Below are 17,160 nucleotides of genomic sequence, written 5' to 3' on the forward strand. Positions count from 1 at the left end.
TAAACTAGTGCATTACACTCAAATGAATTTTGCAACTTTTAAAAATAAAGTTGTTCTTTTTTTCACATATTCATCACATAAATCTCACATAAATCCTGCCTTCTGTCAGTCTGTCATTGTTTGTTTGTTGTTGTTGTTGTTGCTTTTGTTTACATTTCACTGCACACACACACACACACACACACACACACACACACACACACACACACACAGACAGACAGACAGACAGACGGATAGATAGATAGATAGATAGATAGATAGATAGATAGATAGATAGATAGATAGATAGATAGATAGATAGATAGATAGATAGACATAGATATAGATATATATCGAGCAAAAGCTCCTATTGGCCGATCATTCACCACATCCAGTTGCGCACGACTTGGTGACATCAATAGGGACGAAGGATCCTGAAAAATTACTCCAGTGTTGGTGTGACGACAGTGACCGTTTCGTATAAATGCCGGGACGGAAAGTTATCTGCTCATACCTCTAGACTTGGCCTCTAAGGTCACCAACTGCTGCAAGCGACTGAAAGCAACTATTATTACTGCCGGTAGTGCCAGAAACTGGGGAAAGGACAATATTTTACCAGGTGAGGCTTTTAGACTAATCTCATTGGAAATGTAAATATGTCTGCTGGTTAAGGGTTGCTCTTTAATTGATCTGGATAGATCTCATGCATCATGTTTTATTCATATTTATTTGGTGAGACTTTAGAGTTCTCTTAGATTTCTTTGTAAAAACCAATCTTCAAAGCTTTGCTAAAACTGGATTTCTCAAGATAAAAAATAAAAATAAAAATTGTACTTAAAAAATTATATTCAAAAACGAAACGTCTGGTCCCAAAATTGACTTAAATACAGTGGCGCAGAGTAGACTAATATTGTTTCTGTTTAATATTTCCTATCTGCCGTGATCTGTTTCAGACGAAAAACTAAATTACCATGAAGTCGACATGTCTGCTTATCCTTGCATCTCTAACGGTCTGCAACTTGATGGTGTCTGGAGGACAGAGCATGTCTGCTGAGGATGAGACTGACCGAAAGACCATAGACGACATTATTTTAGAGAGAGCAGAGACTCTCCTGTTACGGTCCATTCTCAAAAAGCTGCAGGATGAAGACGGAAGAAATGGTGCGTAAAACATATGTTATTTTCTGAGTTAAGAAAATGTCATAAAATCTTATTTCATACGATACTGATACTTCGGGTATATCTTAGATGTACCTGAAAGTTGCAGCACATTCTCAGTAGTTTACAGTTTCGTGCGCACTTTTCAGGTATCATTTGGAGACATTTTGTTTAAGTAATTGCTAAACAGTTAACATCGGCAATGCAAGAGAATATGTCTCCTTTATAATTAAAAAATAAATAAATAAATAATCAAAGAAACAGGTCGACTATCTGCGCACGCGGTAGAGAGAAACCGGGTTTTTATCAGTGACTTCTGAAACATTTAAGAGCCACTTTCCTCTCTTGTTTTCTTCCAGACGGCTATTACTCTCAGCCAGAATGGGTGACAAAACGACAGCACCCTGGTAAGAGATATAGTGATGATTTGGAGAAGCGGCAGCATCCAGGAAGGAGAGAAGAGGACGAGGATGAACAGTACTTTGATGTTCAAAAAAGACAGCACCCGGGCAAGCGCGAAGATGAAACGCACTCTTTCCTAGAGCTGCAGAAAAGGCAGCACCCGGGAAAGCGCTCCACGGCGGGTCACAGTTCTGACAACCCCATCCTCCTGCTCAGTGAACTTTCAAAACGGCAACACCCAGGCAAGCGTTACCTGGTGCTGCACAGCAAACGCCAGCACCCAGGTAAGCGTCTTCTAGAGGATGAGGACGGCGACAGTGACGGGGATGCGGACGCGGATGGAGAAGAAGACCTCGCTGAGATGGAAAAGCGTCAGCACCCTGGGAAACGGTTTTGGGATAACTCGAGTCCGGATTTAGGCACAAACAGTCCGTGTGACGTTTTGGACCCTGCGAGCTGCAGCAAGACCAGCCTGCTGCTCGACTTTTTAGACAACGTTAACAAGGGCCACGGTGAGGAGAAGAGACAACACCCGGGTAAAAGGTTTGCACCGGATGAGGATTTAGTGGATGGAGAGTAGATTAGACAGGAGTGCGTATTTCGCTGTGTTGTAAACAAATAAATGTACAAATTAAATGACCACAATGAATTATAAAAAATGAAAAAAAGATCATTAAACCTTTTGTGCCACCGCTTGTTCTTTTGAAGACATTTGAGACATTACCGCAAGCCATTTGTCTGACATTTTCTTGGAGAGCTCATGCGTAATTGCCATCCAAACTTTGGAATAACTATTTAGCTGTACAGACGTTTTTGTTTTGTTTTTTCAGAAGGGTTGGGGCCATATGTTGATCTTTTAATAGCTATCGATATAAATAACATGAGATTATTTATTCTTACATTGAGGCAGATGATTAAAACATTAGTCAGATGGTTTTAGCGATGTTGCCTCTGTGAGGCAACAGGCGCTCGTCAGTTCAGCTTGTGTTAAGATCAAATTAAAGTGTCTATGTTTACACATAAAAGCTCCCTCCACTGTTCGATTAGCGTTTCATTATTTTCTACTCATGTAAAATATAATGAATATCACAGCAAATAAATTGTGTCACTGCTTATTTTTCTACATTACTGCATGGTTTACGTAATTTGAAGCTAATGTTATAAATTAAAAGCTGCCATTGCCTTAAAGTCAGCCACCAATGTTTTTGTTGGACAATAAACGCATTGGTAAAAACGTATGGTTTGCTTTAGTTCCAGCAAATGCAATGCTTCATGGTGCACCATTAAACTGTTGATTCAACACAAGCCTAATTAGTATGTAGTCCAAAGTAGTCACCCTGCCTAAGCCTCTTAGAGAATGATTTATGCAGTTCAGTAACAGACAGAGTGTGTCAGATATCCACTCCCCAGCTTAATTAGGCTCATTCCATCAGAGCCTTGGGAGCAGCTGTCCACCAGCCTGATCAATATGCAAATTATTCATCAAGCATGTGAGTTAACGATGGAGACCTAATATTGGAGATGTTTCGCCGAACACTCACAACTCTAGCAGAAGTGCCAGTGGACTGGCAAAGTGTTTATTATATAATGTTTATTATATAATGAGCTACACACACACACACACACACACACACACACACACACACACACACACACACACACACACACACACACACACACACACACAGAGAGAGATAGATAGATAGATAGATAGATAGATAGATAGATAGATAGATAGATAGATAGATAGATAGATAGATAGATAGATAGATAGATAGATAGATAGATAGATAGATTCTATTAGTGTTTGCATCACTTTTTGTCTATGAGCCCTTCCAATAAAACGGCTTGTGAGCCACCAGGACAGGCTGTGCTCTTGGTGCCAACAGTGATAATAAGTAATTTAACTAAATAAATTATTATTTCTTTTTTTTTTAAAGTTATAAATGCTTAAAAAGAATATTAAAGAATGTTCTCTTGAAAAAGAAAATCAAAAATTAATATTTGCACAATATATCATTTTGTGAAGCCCATGAGACAGGTCGAAACTGAGATGGGAGTCCATACTATTCACCTATTCTCCGTGGATTGCTTCGTACCCTCTTGTCAATAAATGCCAGTCAGCTAAGTGCACACTCCAAGAATCCTTTAAACTGTGTTTTAACGAGTGAAAAAATGCTGTAGGATAAAACTAGGGACCTGTAGCTTATACAAACTGAAACTGGATCAAATAAAGGTTCTAGGGTTACACAGTACAGCTGGATTCACCTTAAGGCTCGTAGTTGCAGTTAATGAAGCTGGCCAAACCCAACCACACATCCCAACCACAAAAAACACACCCTTAGTTATCCAGCCTTGAATTTTTCCCATCACCCTCCATCGGGAATGACAAACTGTTGTTAGAGTTAAAAAATGGTTTGTTTACGGTAGCAGTGCAGGTTTGCACAAAATACAGACAACCAAAAGTTGGATATAATAAATATGTACTTACATTGCGGAGAACTTTCCTGATGGAGCGCCAACCGCAAAATCAAGTTTTGTCCCTCCTCTCCTTCCATACCGACTGGATGTCAGTCACATGACCAGGCAGGGCTGCTGGCGCTGCTGTTGTGCTTCTGTCAGTGAAAACTCGAACTGTCAACAACACAGCTACTGTCGGGCTCATTTGTAGGCTAAGTGCAGATTTTTTTTATCGCGTCCAATAGTCAGTAGGCATTTGTTTGCTTTTGTGCAGTTGGAAGTTTGTTAATGTCGCGTTTTCGAACAGCGTGAGGGGAGAAACGATTGCAAAAGAAGGCGAGAGCAGCTGCTAGCTTTCTCCTGCTAACGCCACATCCTCTGTGTGGTATAACGGCGCCCAAAGTTAGCCTAAATAATAAACAATAAAGGTAAGTCCTTTCATGGCTCGTATCCAGCTATCACTTAGTAAAACACCTCTGGTATGCAGCTAGGGAACCTAATACTTCCCGTCCAGTTAAGCGTTTTTTCCCGTTAAATGCGTGGGTCGACTTAAGCTAAGTTCAGCTATTATAATGCAGTTGTAATAGTAATTTATCTGAATGTGCATAATAGTATTCTAATCAATATTATTACCTTAAATGTAAGTATTAATTAATGTATTAATGTTTTTTAAGATGTTCAATACTCAGAGGAATGTATTTTTGTTTTTTAAGCAGCTTAAAATTGAGTTAAGTCAACACTTATGGATCATTCAAGCATACAAACATTCTCTCTTCTCAGACCAACAGTTTTGGTTTTGGTTCTGATTCAGATCATTATTTTATATGGAGGAGCCCCACGGAGAGGTATAATAGTGTCTAAAACCATGATTATGGGCTGCATTTCAGCCAGCTGTGTTGGGGATGTTGGCAAAATTGAATGAATCGTGAACTCAAAAAAGCATCACCAGATTCTGAGCCACCATGCAATAGAATCTGGAAAGCGTGTGATTGGCAGTGGGTTCATTTTTCAACATGACAGTGATCCCAAACACACACCTCTAATGCAGTAAAAGCATACCTGGATAGAAAAACACACACTGTCACACTATCAATCGTGGATTTGCCTCTGAAGAACTTGGACGTTAACAGTGTTGAAGCAGTGTGGGGGTAATTTTGACAGAGAATAGAACAAAAGACAGCCAACATACAAAGAAGAGCCTTGAATTTCTTTTAAGAGGCGTGGAGAAAAATTCCCGAAGATGACCAAAAAAATTAAAAGAGCGTTTGCCTAAGAGAGTTCATCCTGTATTGAAGAATAAATCTGGTCATAACAAATATTGACTTACAAGCTTGTTAGAATTGTACAAACTACGTTTTTGCATTGCAAATATAAAGAAATTATCGGTGGCTCAAGTCTTTTGTTCAGTATTGTATGTGGCCTCAGTGTACTTCTCTCATTCCTCAGTATCCTGGGATTTTCTCAGGCATTATGGAGCTACTGTGGGGTAGGTTGCACACCCCATGAGATGTGGACCGAAGTGAGAACGTGCCACTTTGCACCCCCTCTGCAGCAGCACTGACACTTGTTGTCATGGCCTCCAGCTACCCGCCCCCCTTTGAGGGCACAGGTGAAGTAAAGGAGGGTTTTCTTTGCCCACTGTGCCTAAAGGACCTCCAGTCATTCTACCAACTCCAAGACCACTATGAAGAGGAGCACTCTGGAGATGACCGCCATGTTCGGGGACAGCTAAAAAGTTAGTAGCAGATTCTGTGTTTTACTCTTTGGCTACAGGGCTAATTTACTCCTGTTGTGTTCTAAAGACACAAAATCGTACAGTGTACTGTCTAGTCTGGAAAAAAAAAGGGCTTTTGAAAGGAAACCTATTATTATTCATTTTAAGTTTAGTATTATGGGAGTTCGCCTTGTAATCGGAAGGTTGCCGGTTCGAGCCCCGGCTTGGACAGTCTCGGTCGTTGTGTCCTTGGGCAAGACACTTCACCCGTTGCCTACTGGTGGTGGTCAGAGGGTCCGGTGGCGCCAGTGTCCAGCAGCCTCGCCTCTGTCAGTGCGCCCCAGGGTGGCTGTGGCTACAATGTAGCTTGCCATCACCAGTGTGTGAATGTGTGTGTGAATGGGTGGATGACTGGATATGTAAAGCGCTTTGGGGTCCTTAGGGACTAGTAAAGCGCTATATAAATACAGGCCATTTACCATTTACCATTATTATTTGTGGACCCTGCTAGTGTGACTAGTCACAAGTTAAACGTATTCTTGTTTATCTTATACTGGGTCTTGGGTCAGCTAGAAGTTTATCCTTTGTTAGAAGTGAAGAATTTAAGCTTAGATTCCTCTAAGAGTGTGGATGAGTCTTATATGGTCACTACAGGAGCTGTGTGCTGCAGATGAACATATTAAGTACATCTCATTTACATCATACAGAGCCAATAGTAGAAAAAAATATCTAGAGTCTGATCATGTGGCTTGTAGGGGATATATATATATACACACACAATTTACATATAAAAGGAGAAGTATAAACAGTGCAATTGAATATAAGAATACTGCTGTACTGGATTATAGGAAATTGCTGTCAGGATGAATTTGCAGTCCGTGTTGGCTGCTGCAACTTTCTACATAATAGGAATATGATTGAATTATGAAAAGGCCAGAAGGATGCATGCACAGGTTGGCTTCATTTGCATATTAATAGTACTGTAATGAACTTGAAAATAGAAAAACATGATAACAACAATCACATGTTGAAAGATGGATGAATAAACTGAAAATGTGGTCATTATAAATATTAACTCTGGATCAGCGTAAGAATCACAGTTTCAGGATACATTTACGCACTGTTTCATTGTACGTATTGTCTCACTGTTTTCAGGTTTGGTTCAGAAAGCAAAGAAAGCCAAAGATAAACTGCTGAAGAGGGATGGGGACGACAGACCGGATACTGGCAGTTATGAGTCCTTCTACTATGGTGGAGTGGACCCATACATGTGGGAGCCTCAGGAATTGGGTGAGACTGCAAAACCTGTCATCTGTAGCACTGCTAACCAACAATATTTGTTAATGCAAGACACTAAAAAAATATTTTTCTTTTGCTTTTTAGGAGTAACCAGAAGTCATCTGGACTTGTTTAAAAAGCACCGGGCAGCCAGGATAGATCATTATGTCATTGAGGTCAACAAGCTCATCATTAGACTGGAAAAGGTTTGCTTACATTACCTCATTCAGACAATTTATTTTCTTCTGTTGCTGGAAATAAATTTGCAGCTCATTTACCATAAACTATGATGTTTTAGCTGACATCATTTGACAGAGCCAACTCAGATGCTGCTAAGATCAGAGGTTAGAGTTTTCATTATAACTCTGAATATTCTTTACATATGTAACTGTGCTTCATAAAATATTTTAAATAATAAAAATGTATCCCTCTTTGTAGCCATTGAGAAGTCTGTAGTGTCATGGGTGAATGATTCAGACGTACCGTTTTGTCCCGACTGCGGAAACAAGTTCAACATACGTAACAGACGGCATCACTGTCGCCTCTGCGGGTCCATCATGTGTAGGAAGTGCATGGAGTTTGTTCCCTTACCCCTGGCCCGTAAGCATGAACAAATACTTGGGAAATACAGAAAACTGTCAGATCTCAAAAGTCTCTCTATAAGTGTCATAATGCTGCATGTCTTTTTTATTTAACCTTCAACAGAGAAGCTTATCGCTGGGACTCGAGAAGCACTGTGTGTACCCGGAAGTCCCAGTCAGTCCCAGTCTCCACCAGCGGGAGGTGGCAGCAGCGGGATGGGCTCTAGGAGAGGCAGCATCAGCAGTTTGAGCAGTGTAACCTCCATGCTGGAGGAAAAGGATGATGAGAAGATTCGCTGCTGTCACCACTGTATGGACACACTTCTGAAGAGACAGCAGAAGTTAGAAGAGAAGGACCATGTGCCAGATATAGTGAAACTTTATGAGGTTAGTTTATCACTTTAATTCCTAATGTGAAGATCAGGTTCTTTATCTGTTCCCATTTGCATTGCGGTCGATTCTAAGAATTGTTTTGCAACCTCTCGAGTTTGCTTTGTTCTATCCTTCCTGTCATTTAATGTGTTTCTTGTGGAGCTTCCTGTTGTTTACTTGCTTTGAATTTGTCTTCCTGACAGAGGCTGAGGATGTGCATGGAGAAGGTGGATGAAAAGGCTCCAGAGTATATCCGAATGGCTGAGTCTCTCAAGTAAGCCACATTTAAAAAGTACTTCTTCATACTTTCTTATAACAGCTGCTTATTTTTCAGTTTGGAGAGATGGTTTTAGTACTTGCTGTCATCTGTACACTTTTATAGTGCTGGAGAAACCACTTACAATCTTGACACTGCTGGTGGGTTAAGACTGGAAGTCCAGAAATACTATGAACTCATCGATGCTCTGAGGTATATGGCAGTCATGACTGGCAGCTTCAAAATGAAACTTTTGTCGTGTTTGCCAACTATGCCATTATTAAAGATTAAATTGGCTTCTTTTCTTTTTAGTAAGAAGATCTTAACACTAGGACTGAAGGATGATCCACAACCACATCCGAAGGTGCTCCAGCTACAGAAAATGATCCGTTATACCGCCACGCTGTTTGTCCAGGTCAGGACAACTTCCACTCATACATAAAAACACAATTTGATTTGATTTGATTTGATATACCTTTATTAGTCCCACAAGGGAAAATTTCAAGGATGGATGAAGAAACACAATGTTTCTTCATCCATCCTTGTAATGAAATTCTGGAGGAATGACCACTTTCCTGTACTTCAGCCAGCAGCTAAACTGCAGGAAAATTAATTAACTGCAGGCTTATAATAAAATTTGAAATAATGAGGTCAAAGAATGTAGAAGTGATCTCTATGAGCACAAAAGCTCCGTCTTCAGGCTGCTCTAAACACAGTTCCTCTTGGCTCTATATTATGCTTAGTTTGATTATCTCTCATGTGGTCAAAGTGGGCATAGAAGACCCAACCATCTTCTGCTCAAACCTTCTGTTTGAATGAGTAAACCAATCAGAAGAAAGTTGGCCTGAAGGGGGGTGGAGCTAAAATGGCTTGGCTGCACTGACATGGCCCAATATAAGATAACTAAAAGTTATTTCAAACTTTGAATCATTCAACGCTCCAAGATAGCAGTAGCTAGAAATAAGAGTAACAGGGTTCTCTGTAGTATGACTATCATATACCAGAAATGATTTAACTGTATCAGTGTTTTTACTGTAATCTTAAAGGGATAGTCCATATAAAATCAGTTCATGACCTGTAGCACATTTTGCCTATTGCCATGTTCTTATCAGTATTACTTTACAGGAGTTCACTGATAATGAGCAACCTGCCAAGTCTGTAAAATCTGTTTCTGCTTCAGTCATCATATTGTATGTTGAGCTGATGAAAGTCTGCTGTTGTAAACAAAGCTTTTCATTGAGAGAAAAATGTGTTGTACCACAAATATAATATGCTATATGTGCTGTAATGTTGTCTGGGGCTGAAATTTTTAAGAGCAGCATGTTTCCGTTTATCATTGCATTACAGTACATTTACACATTGTTTCTGCAACATATCTTCATCCTGGAATTCTTTATTTGTATGAATCTGCCCATTCTTTGTGTCTTCTGTTTCAGGAGAAGCTGTTAGGTCTGATGTCTTTACCCACTAAGGACAAATATGAAGAGCTGAAAGAAAAGAGGAAACGGGAACAAGAGAAGAGACTGCAACAAGAAAGACTGGTACGATTGTGTTCCTGTATGTTGTTACTATTATTTTTTTCCGCTGGACAGATGTGGCTAAATGTGTTAACCTTCATGTGATTCCTGCTCAACAGGCAGCACAGGAGGCTCTGAAGAGGAGGCAGGAGAGACAGGAAAGAAGCCGTCCACCTGTGAATGCCAATGGAGAGCTGCCACAGACCCCCAGAGAGCCACGAATTACCAAAGCTGGTGGTTGGCTTCCCTCCGCGGACTCCGTCCACACACGTGGCGAACTGGAAGACCCCCTTCTGCAGCAGATCGAGAACATTCAGTCATTCCTTCGTCAAGCTCGGGAGGCTCAGAGAACAGACGAAGTAGCCATGTTAGAGGAGAACTTGCGCCAGCTGCAGGATGAGTATGACCAGCAGCAGACCAGTATTGCTCTTGCGCTCTCAGAAAAGCTTGCTCAAGAGGAGAGTTTGCAGCAGGGGGAGCTGCATCGCTTGAAGACCTGGGAAAGGGAGGAGAAAGAGCAATGGAGCTCCGCTGTAAACTCCTTCGAGCCATCCTATAAATGGGAGCGGTCTCTAGATATCACTCCAACTGGAGGTCACCAGGGAGAGGAGGACATACCAGCAGAGGAGCTGACTCCTAAGGCAGAAAGAAGTCCTCCGTCTTTTAGAGCATTCCCTGCTCTCACAAGCCAGGAGGAGTCTCCCCCAAGGTTGAGAAGCTTAGGAGGCCATGTAACGCCTCCTGGCGGTGAAGGCCAGAATAACACCTCCCTTAACCCCTTTGAAGAGGATGATTCCACACCCACCGAAGATGATCCATCCAATCCGTTCTTTGAGGACATCAAGAAGGACCACAAAGAGGTAACCAACGGAAAGAAAGAATACAACCCCTTTGATGAAGATGAAGATGCAGAGGAGGACAAACAGGCTGAGACTGTTTCACGCAACCCCTTTGAGGATGATGACACAGATGAAGGTAACCCATTCCTAGAGGCTTCAGGAAATTCTCCAGAAGTCTCGACTAACCCATTTGACGGGGATGACAAAGATGAGGTCTTGCCGGATGTGGACATGATAGAGGAGGAGCTGCTGCTACAGCAGATAGACAACATTAGGGCCTACATCTTTGATGCAAAGCTCAGCGGGCGTCTCGATGAGGTTGACCTTCTGACACAGAACCTAAAAGAGCTACAGAAAACCCTCCAGGAGCAGAAGAATAAGAATAAGAAGCACTGACACATTTCCCTCAAAATCCTCCTGATCACCTGCTACTTACCAAGTCCCACAAGGTTAGCTCACTTAATGCGACTTCTGAGCCCACAGAATTTAATTTGTGTGAGGTCTGCTGTATCACAAATGAAGTTCATGCCACAACAAAAATACATACAAGACTTCAGTAGTCATTTCCTGAATTTCCAAACATCTTCTTAGGCTTCCTTGCCTGTTTAGGTCAAGGGCTCAAATCTAATGCACATGTACAATTTTAGAGCACTGTGAGTAAAAGTGAATTTGTTTAGGCATGTCTGGAGCTATTTGCCCAGCTGTAAAAATGCAAACATGAACAAATGAAGATAAAACAATGTCACTTTTAACAAATGTTAAATGAGACAGTCAGATGGTTCTTCAGTAGAAGCTCTGAACAAAGTCAAAACGCTGCCATAGCTGCAAAGCTATAAAGATGAGCTCACACATCCTATCATAGCACTGCACTCCTATAGCACTGGCAGACCTGTGATGACCCCCCCCCCCCCCCCCCCCAGATCAAAAAAAGATACTACAGAAACACAGTGCTTCTTCTACCTTATTAAAACCTGCTGCCTACATGAAGCACAGTTCAACTTGAGATTTGGGTTTGTAGTTGGTAACTGACTACAGTTTTTTTCAGAAACTACTCCGCTCTCTCTGGAGAAATGGCTTTAAATGTCTTAAATTTGCAGACTTTAATGTGTAAAATCTGTTTCATTGATGTTTGAAGTCTTGTATTGGTGCTTCATTCTGTAGTAATTGTACTTCCTGCTTTTCATTTATCCCTTAGCAAAGAGCTAAAGCGCACATTATTTTACATCCAACTTTCCCACAAATAACTCAGTCCAAATGACCATGTTATTATCAAACAAGAAGTGGAATTTAACACTTACTACAAAATTTGGGGAGCCCAGTGTTTGAAGGAAAGAGATTATTTGACAAAGTTGTTATTAGTGTTTGAATTATAATTTTAGTCAATACGCCTGGACCAATTAGATTTGTAAGCGTAGTTAAAGATGCATTGCACAGAATTAAACCATGTATGTGGCCTGCCACTAAAAAAAAGTGTAGCTTAATGTTACACTGACTAGCAAACGTTTTAATTACAATTGTTGCAGTCAGCCAGTTAATTAACTCTTAAACTAAATGAAGGTGTCAAACCCGACTTTTTCCATTCCCAAAATCTTCAGTTTATTGCACCTGCTATGTCATCCAATAAATATGCTGCATCTTATATAACAGGGAGCCAAAAAAAAAGGCTTCCTCAACCTGATGTTTTTTTGTTTTTGTTACAGTACAGGAATTTTGGCTGCACGTGTGTGTTGTTCAGCTGGTAGCCCGGCATGTCGGACATCACAGCTAAGATCTGTATGTTCGGCTTGTTATCTGATCACTAGTTTCACCTGAAATGTCCATTCAGAGTTCATCCAACCAGTTCACCCAGCAGGTACGAAACACTATTTGCCAAGGGACACTGTAGGCATAAAACATCTAAAATTCACTGAAGTTCCATTGTGTAAGGAAGTCATTCATATTTGTTAAGTCTAAATAAATTCTTAGGTTAATTTCTTTTTCTTGGTCAAACATATATTAACACTACATGAATGCCAGCAAGTATTATCACCTTGAGTGCTGCTCTGCCGGTCCTAACATGACTCTCTTTTTGTGCTTTCAGTCTCCTCGTAGAGTTTTTTGTGTTTGTAACATCTGCAGAAAATTTTTAGCAAAGCACGTGACCACCCTTAATGTTTTGACAGTGTGAATAACACAAGGAGATTCATTAATATTAATTGCTGATCTTTATCTTTGAAAGTAATTTAACATCTCTGCATTTAAATGAAAATATTTGAAATGGACACAGCGATTTAGAAATGTTAGGAAATTCCATCTCAGCACTAATAAAACTGTCTGCAGTAAAATGTGATTGCATTTTGGTTTTGTTTTTCCACTTTTCATGTGAGCATTGATGGTGAATACTTACATAGTGTGAACAAAATAGGCTGGTTAGTAAAGCTACATGAGAAAAATGGGTTTTATTTAAATGCTCACATCAGTCAGCCCATATACATCCATGCGAAGTCTTCAACAGGTCTCACTGTGACAGATGATTGGTTCCTCCTGCTTCACAGTTGAGTGCCAGTCCTTTCATATAGTTATATAAACACCAAATGAAGCCACATAATCCCGTAATATTGTTCTGTAAATCTACAAAAGTCCACTGTCCTTCTCAGACTCTACTCCTGTGACGCTGCCATCTGGGCCTTGTATTTGCCCGTCATCTCTTTAGGCAGCGGAGTGGTGCCAGGACATGGCACCTGGCCCTCCACTTCACAGATGCACTCCCTCAGACAGTACTTCTTTGGCCCAAAGTTGGCGGGGTTGGAGGCTTGCATCTTAGCCAGAGCTTCAGCTTGTAGCACCTCTCTGTGGAGAGAGTTGAGTAAAATAAATATATGAACAGATCGCCTGGTCTTCGCTGGAGAAGAGTTTTTACACAGAGGACATTTGACACTGCACAGTAGTAAATGGTAAAACTAAAAATTGAGGAGTCCAGCTTGCTGAAATCTCCTTTCTACTCTTTAGAAGTTCCTTTGGCAGCAGTGACAGCTTTGGGGTTTCTTATGCACACCTGGATTTGGGCAGTTTACTTGATTTTTCTTGTTAAATCCTTTCAATCTTTGTCAGATTAGATGGGAAGCATCTGAACTGCCACCATCAGGACTCCGCAGATGGTCTGTGGGCTCTCTGTGGACAACTCTTTGACTCACCAGTTTTATCACAGATTTCTGCAGAATTCAGATCTCATTTTCACTCTTTTTTAATCCTAACATGCAGTGTGAACTGTGGGACCCTAAATATGCAGGTATGTGCCTTTATGAACAATGTCTAATCCATTCAAAGAAATCTACACACACCAAGGATAATTACAGACCACAAGATGTGCCTGATTCATTTTGGAGGTACAAACATAGATCCCTCGCAGTCAGAGAGGTTGTCCTCTTATAGACATTAGGAAGGAAAAATAAATACATTTTTCTTTACAGAGTATTGATTTGTTGTGAGCCAACAGGGAAAAATATCAATTGTATATAATTAAAGTTAATTCTGAAACACTATAAAATAGCTCAAAAGTAAGCAAACCTAAATATATTCTGATGTGAGCGTATGCAGACATCCAGAGGTGTGCTCGAATAGCCTATTTATCTTAAAAAGGTTACTAACTGAGGCAAATAACCTGGAATTATCTGCATGGCAGCCATAATAAGATCTGGTTGACTTTTCTAAATACAAAGGAAAAGTGCTTAAGTGCTTCCTTTATTACCTCCTTTAGGAGAGGATACACTGGATCGGAAGGAAGTGGCAGGTCACCATTAAATGCTAATGAACAGTGATTCTATTTCATGTTGTAACCTGATGATATGTTTTGAACCTTTAATGAAAGGTAATGTTAAACCCATAGGTGAATTATGAACATTATGCTGCTGTAATAAGATCTGCTTCTGATCGAGGTAAAAAGAATTTACATATAAAAGAAAGTCTACATGATCAAAGTGCATTTAAGGTGCACCCAAGTGCTATTAGCGTCACATCCATCATTCATTATGAATTCATGTTTATATCCAGGTTTATGTTTTTCTTTAAAATTCCAACTTTAGTATGTAATCATATTTTTTTACTGTTGGTTCTTGTATTAGCTGTATGAAACAACACGATAGGAACACAGGATGAAGTAAGATGCTCATTTTGTAGTCCGTCTTCTGGACTTTAGTTTTAACAGGCAGACATCACAGTGTTAATTCAGACAGATCACCTAAGCAACGTGGTTCATAACTTCTTAGAAATCCTCCTCAGTGGTTTGCCACTGAGTTAAGAAAAGTTATGGAAGGTATTTTTTCAAACTATTTGTTTCTGTTTCATAAAAGACGATTCACACTTTTAAAAAATCCTTGTATATCTTACTCTGGTTTGCCCAAAATCTTCTTAACATGTTGAGCAATCTGTTTGTGGTCCTTCCCCTCCACATCCACCATTACTTGTTCCCCGTCGTCTGGACAAAAACACAAAAGAAGATCAATCTAAGCCCAGTTTAATTTCTCCAGTATTTCGTATCAACACTACACAACAACACTTAAAGCTACACACCCAGGTAGAACTTCAGGAAGGATGACGGCGTCATGTTTTTGAACATCATAATTTGGACCCACGGGTTTTTGTACTGAATCTGAGGAATATTGAAGAACACAAACTTTCTGCAAAACACAGAGAGAAGACAATTTAGCTTCATTTAGATCATTACAGTTGTTATAGCTTTCTGCATTAAAAAAAAGGCAATCATGCTGTTTTGTTTTTTTAAGTGTTTCTGGAAAACCTGTATATAGTAAACTTCTGAGAAGTAAACTTAAACACAAAGTTGAATTAATGCAAAATCAACTGAAAACTATTGTGATAAAAGATTAAAGTAAAATTATCCAAAACTTGTGTTTTCTTTTAGGAAACTTTGAAGAATCTTGGATTTATTCTGCGACCTGGATATTTCCTTCAGTGCACATATTAAACAAATATGTAAGACTGCTGTCTTGCATTTAAACAATATCTCTAAAGTTAAAAACGTCCTCTCTCAAAGTAATGCTGAAAAAGTAGTTCATGCATTCTAAGCTCAACTATCGTAATTCGTTATTATGGAGTTGTCCTAAAGCAGGGGTGTCTAACTCCAGGCCTCAAGGGCCAGTGTACTTCAGGTTTTAGATGTGTCCTTGATCCAACACAGCTGATTTAAGTGACTTAATTACCTCCTCAACATGTCTTGAAGTTCTCCAGATAATGAAGGTAATGAACAAATCATTTGATTCAGGTGTGCTGACCCAGGGTGATATCTGAAACCTACATGACACCAGCCCTTGAGGCAACTGTTGTTTTGAATGAACTGAATTTTAAAACCTTAATGTAAAAAAGGATTTGTATCTTTCACCATTTTTCTGACATTCACAACAATTCAAAGGGATAAACATGACTTGAAAAAACACGGTACTTTTCACAGTGATGCATATGAGCATACTGTCAGAGTAGTTATAAAGGATGACCAGGTAATCCACACAGCATTTTACCCCCTCTCCCCTGATCCACGTGTTTATGGGCTCAGGTTAATAAAACATGAGACACGTGAGATCTCAACAACAGCGTGGCTCAAAAAGAGTTGACTTTTTTTTAAGTGTATAAAATAAGCTGAAATTTCTGCTCGTCTATTTCCTAGTCGATGCTCTGACCTTGCTCCGTCGCTGAGCTCGCCGTGTGTGTTATAATTCACTGTCATAATCTTCACTCTGTTTTTGAAGATGATGTCGCCCTTCTGGAGATATTCCAGGGTCCTCCTAATCGGAAACCTTCCTTTCATAGGCATCTTAACCTTTTTTATATTTACAAATTACCATTTAACAGCAAACTGCGCGTGCCTGTAGCCAAAAAAAGCACACTAACAGAGACGCGTTTTGATGACGTAGGAAGGTCGCTAGCCAAGCGACCAAAGAGTGATGGTAATTGTAGTTTTTTGCAAGAACGCCTAAGCTACATTATTATTTTCCCGAATTGCTAAAATATTAACTTTTTAAACCAATCACTCTTTTTGCCAAAACTTATATTTTGCCTTATAACCTTAAAACACAGTCTACACAACAGTTCATTTGTTGTAAGACTAACTACTGGAAGCAGAAGTTACAACAAAAGTCAACACAATAACTTTAAATTATTCACACTCATTGCTTCTGGTATGATGGTATGGAACCAGTAAGGGCCAGTTAATGTCAGCTAAGAACAGGAAACTGAGGCTACAGCTTCAAAAACTAGGCAATAGATGGTTAGAAAAAAAAACTTGTCTGGTTTTATAAATCTTAATTTCTGCTGTGATATTTGGGTGGTAGAGTTATAATATGGCATAAGCAGCATGAAACCATCCATCCTGCCTTGTATTAGCTGCTCAGGTTAATTCTAGTGTAATGGTGTGGGGGATATTTTTGTCACACTTTGAGCACATTAAAGTACCAACTCAGTGTTTATACACCACAACCTACCTGAGTGTTGTTGATGACCATGTCCATTACTTTACTGTATGTCAACAGTGTATCCATCTCCTGAGTGCTGCTTCCAGCAACACACCACGTTGCAACGCTCAGATCATCTCAAACTGGTTTCTTGAACATGAAAA

General features: G+C 39.9%; 3 protein-coding genes across 5 annotated transcripts; 2 read left to right on the plus strand and 1 right to left on the minus strand.

Moving 5' to 3' along the window:
- Positions 1-226: 226 nt before the first annotated feature.
- Positions 227-2,775, plus strand: trh (thyrotropin-releasing hormone). Its single transcript, XM_085260948.1, has 3 exons — positions 227-598; positions 933-1,140; positions 1,497-2,775. The coding sequence occupies exons 2-3, from the start codon at positions 951-953 to the stop codon at positions 2,117-2,119; spliced, it is 813 nt and encodes a 270-aa protein (XP_085117074.1). The 5' UTR covers positions 227-598; positions 933-950; the 3' UTR covers positions 2,120-2,775.
- A 1,323-nt stretch (positions 2,776-4,098) lies between these two features.
- rbsn (rabenosyn, RAB effector) lies at positions 4,099-12,885 on the plus strand. Of its 3 annotated transcripts, XR_014890279.1 has the most exons (13): positions 4,099-4,427; positions 5,446-5,734; positions 6,869-7,003; positions 7,097-7,197; positions 7,290-7,335; positions 7,430-7,591; positions 7,697-7,959; positions 8,148-8,218; positions 8,327-8,413; positions 8,513-8,615; positions 9,637-9,741; positions 9,837-11,005; positions 12,257-12,885. XR_014890279.1 is itself a non-coding variant. In XM_085260903.1 (12 exons), exons 2-12 carry the CDS (start codon positions 5,572-5,574, stop codon positions 10,950-10,952), a joined length of 2,352 nt encoding a protein of 783 aa, XP_085117029.1. In that variant the 5' UTR covers positions 4,099-4,427; positions 5,446-5,571; the 3' UTR covers positions 10,953-12,885. The 3 variants fall into 3 exon arrangements, 2 of the variants coding, with proteins under 2 accessions (XP_085117029.1, XP_085117030.1); XM_085260903.1 differs by having other exon boundaries at positions 9,837-12,885; XM_085260904.1 differs by having other exon boundaries at positions 5,465-5,734; positions 9,837-12,885.
- Positions 12,886-12,975: 90 nt separating this feature from the next.
- On the minus strand, positions 12,976-16,458 carry mrps25 (mitochondrial ribosomal protein S25). Its single transcript, XM_085260952.1, has 4 exons — positions 16,226-16,458; positions 15,105-15,211; positions 14,922-15,009; positions 12,976-13,385 (listed from the first exon to the last, which is right to left on the minus strand). The coding sequence occupies exons 1-4, from the start codon at positions 16,357-16,359 to the stop codon at positions 13,196-13,198; spliced, it is 519 nt and encodes a 172-aa protein (XP_085117078.1). The 5' UTR covers positions 16,360-16,458; the 3' UTR covers positions 12,976-13,195.
- Between the last annotated feature and the right edge of the window lie 702 nt (positions 16,459-17,160).

Source organism: Mchenga conophoros, linkage group LG20 (genome assembly GCF_057382185.1).
Source record: "Mchenga conophoros isolate Kocher_MC1m ecotype Shallow Benthic linkage group LG20, M_conophoros_male_GT1.1, whole genome shotgun sequence".
Taxonomy (NCBI): domain Eukaryota; kingdom Metazoa; phylum Chordata; class Actinopteri; order Cichliformes; family Cichlidae; genus Mchenga; species Mchenga conophoros.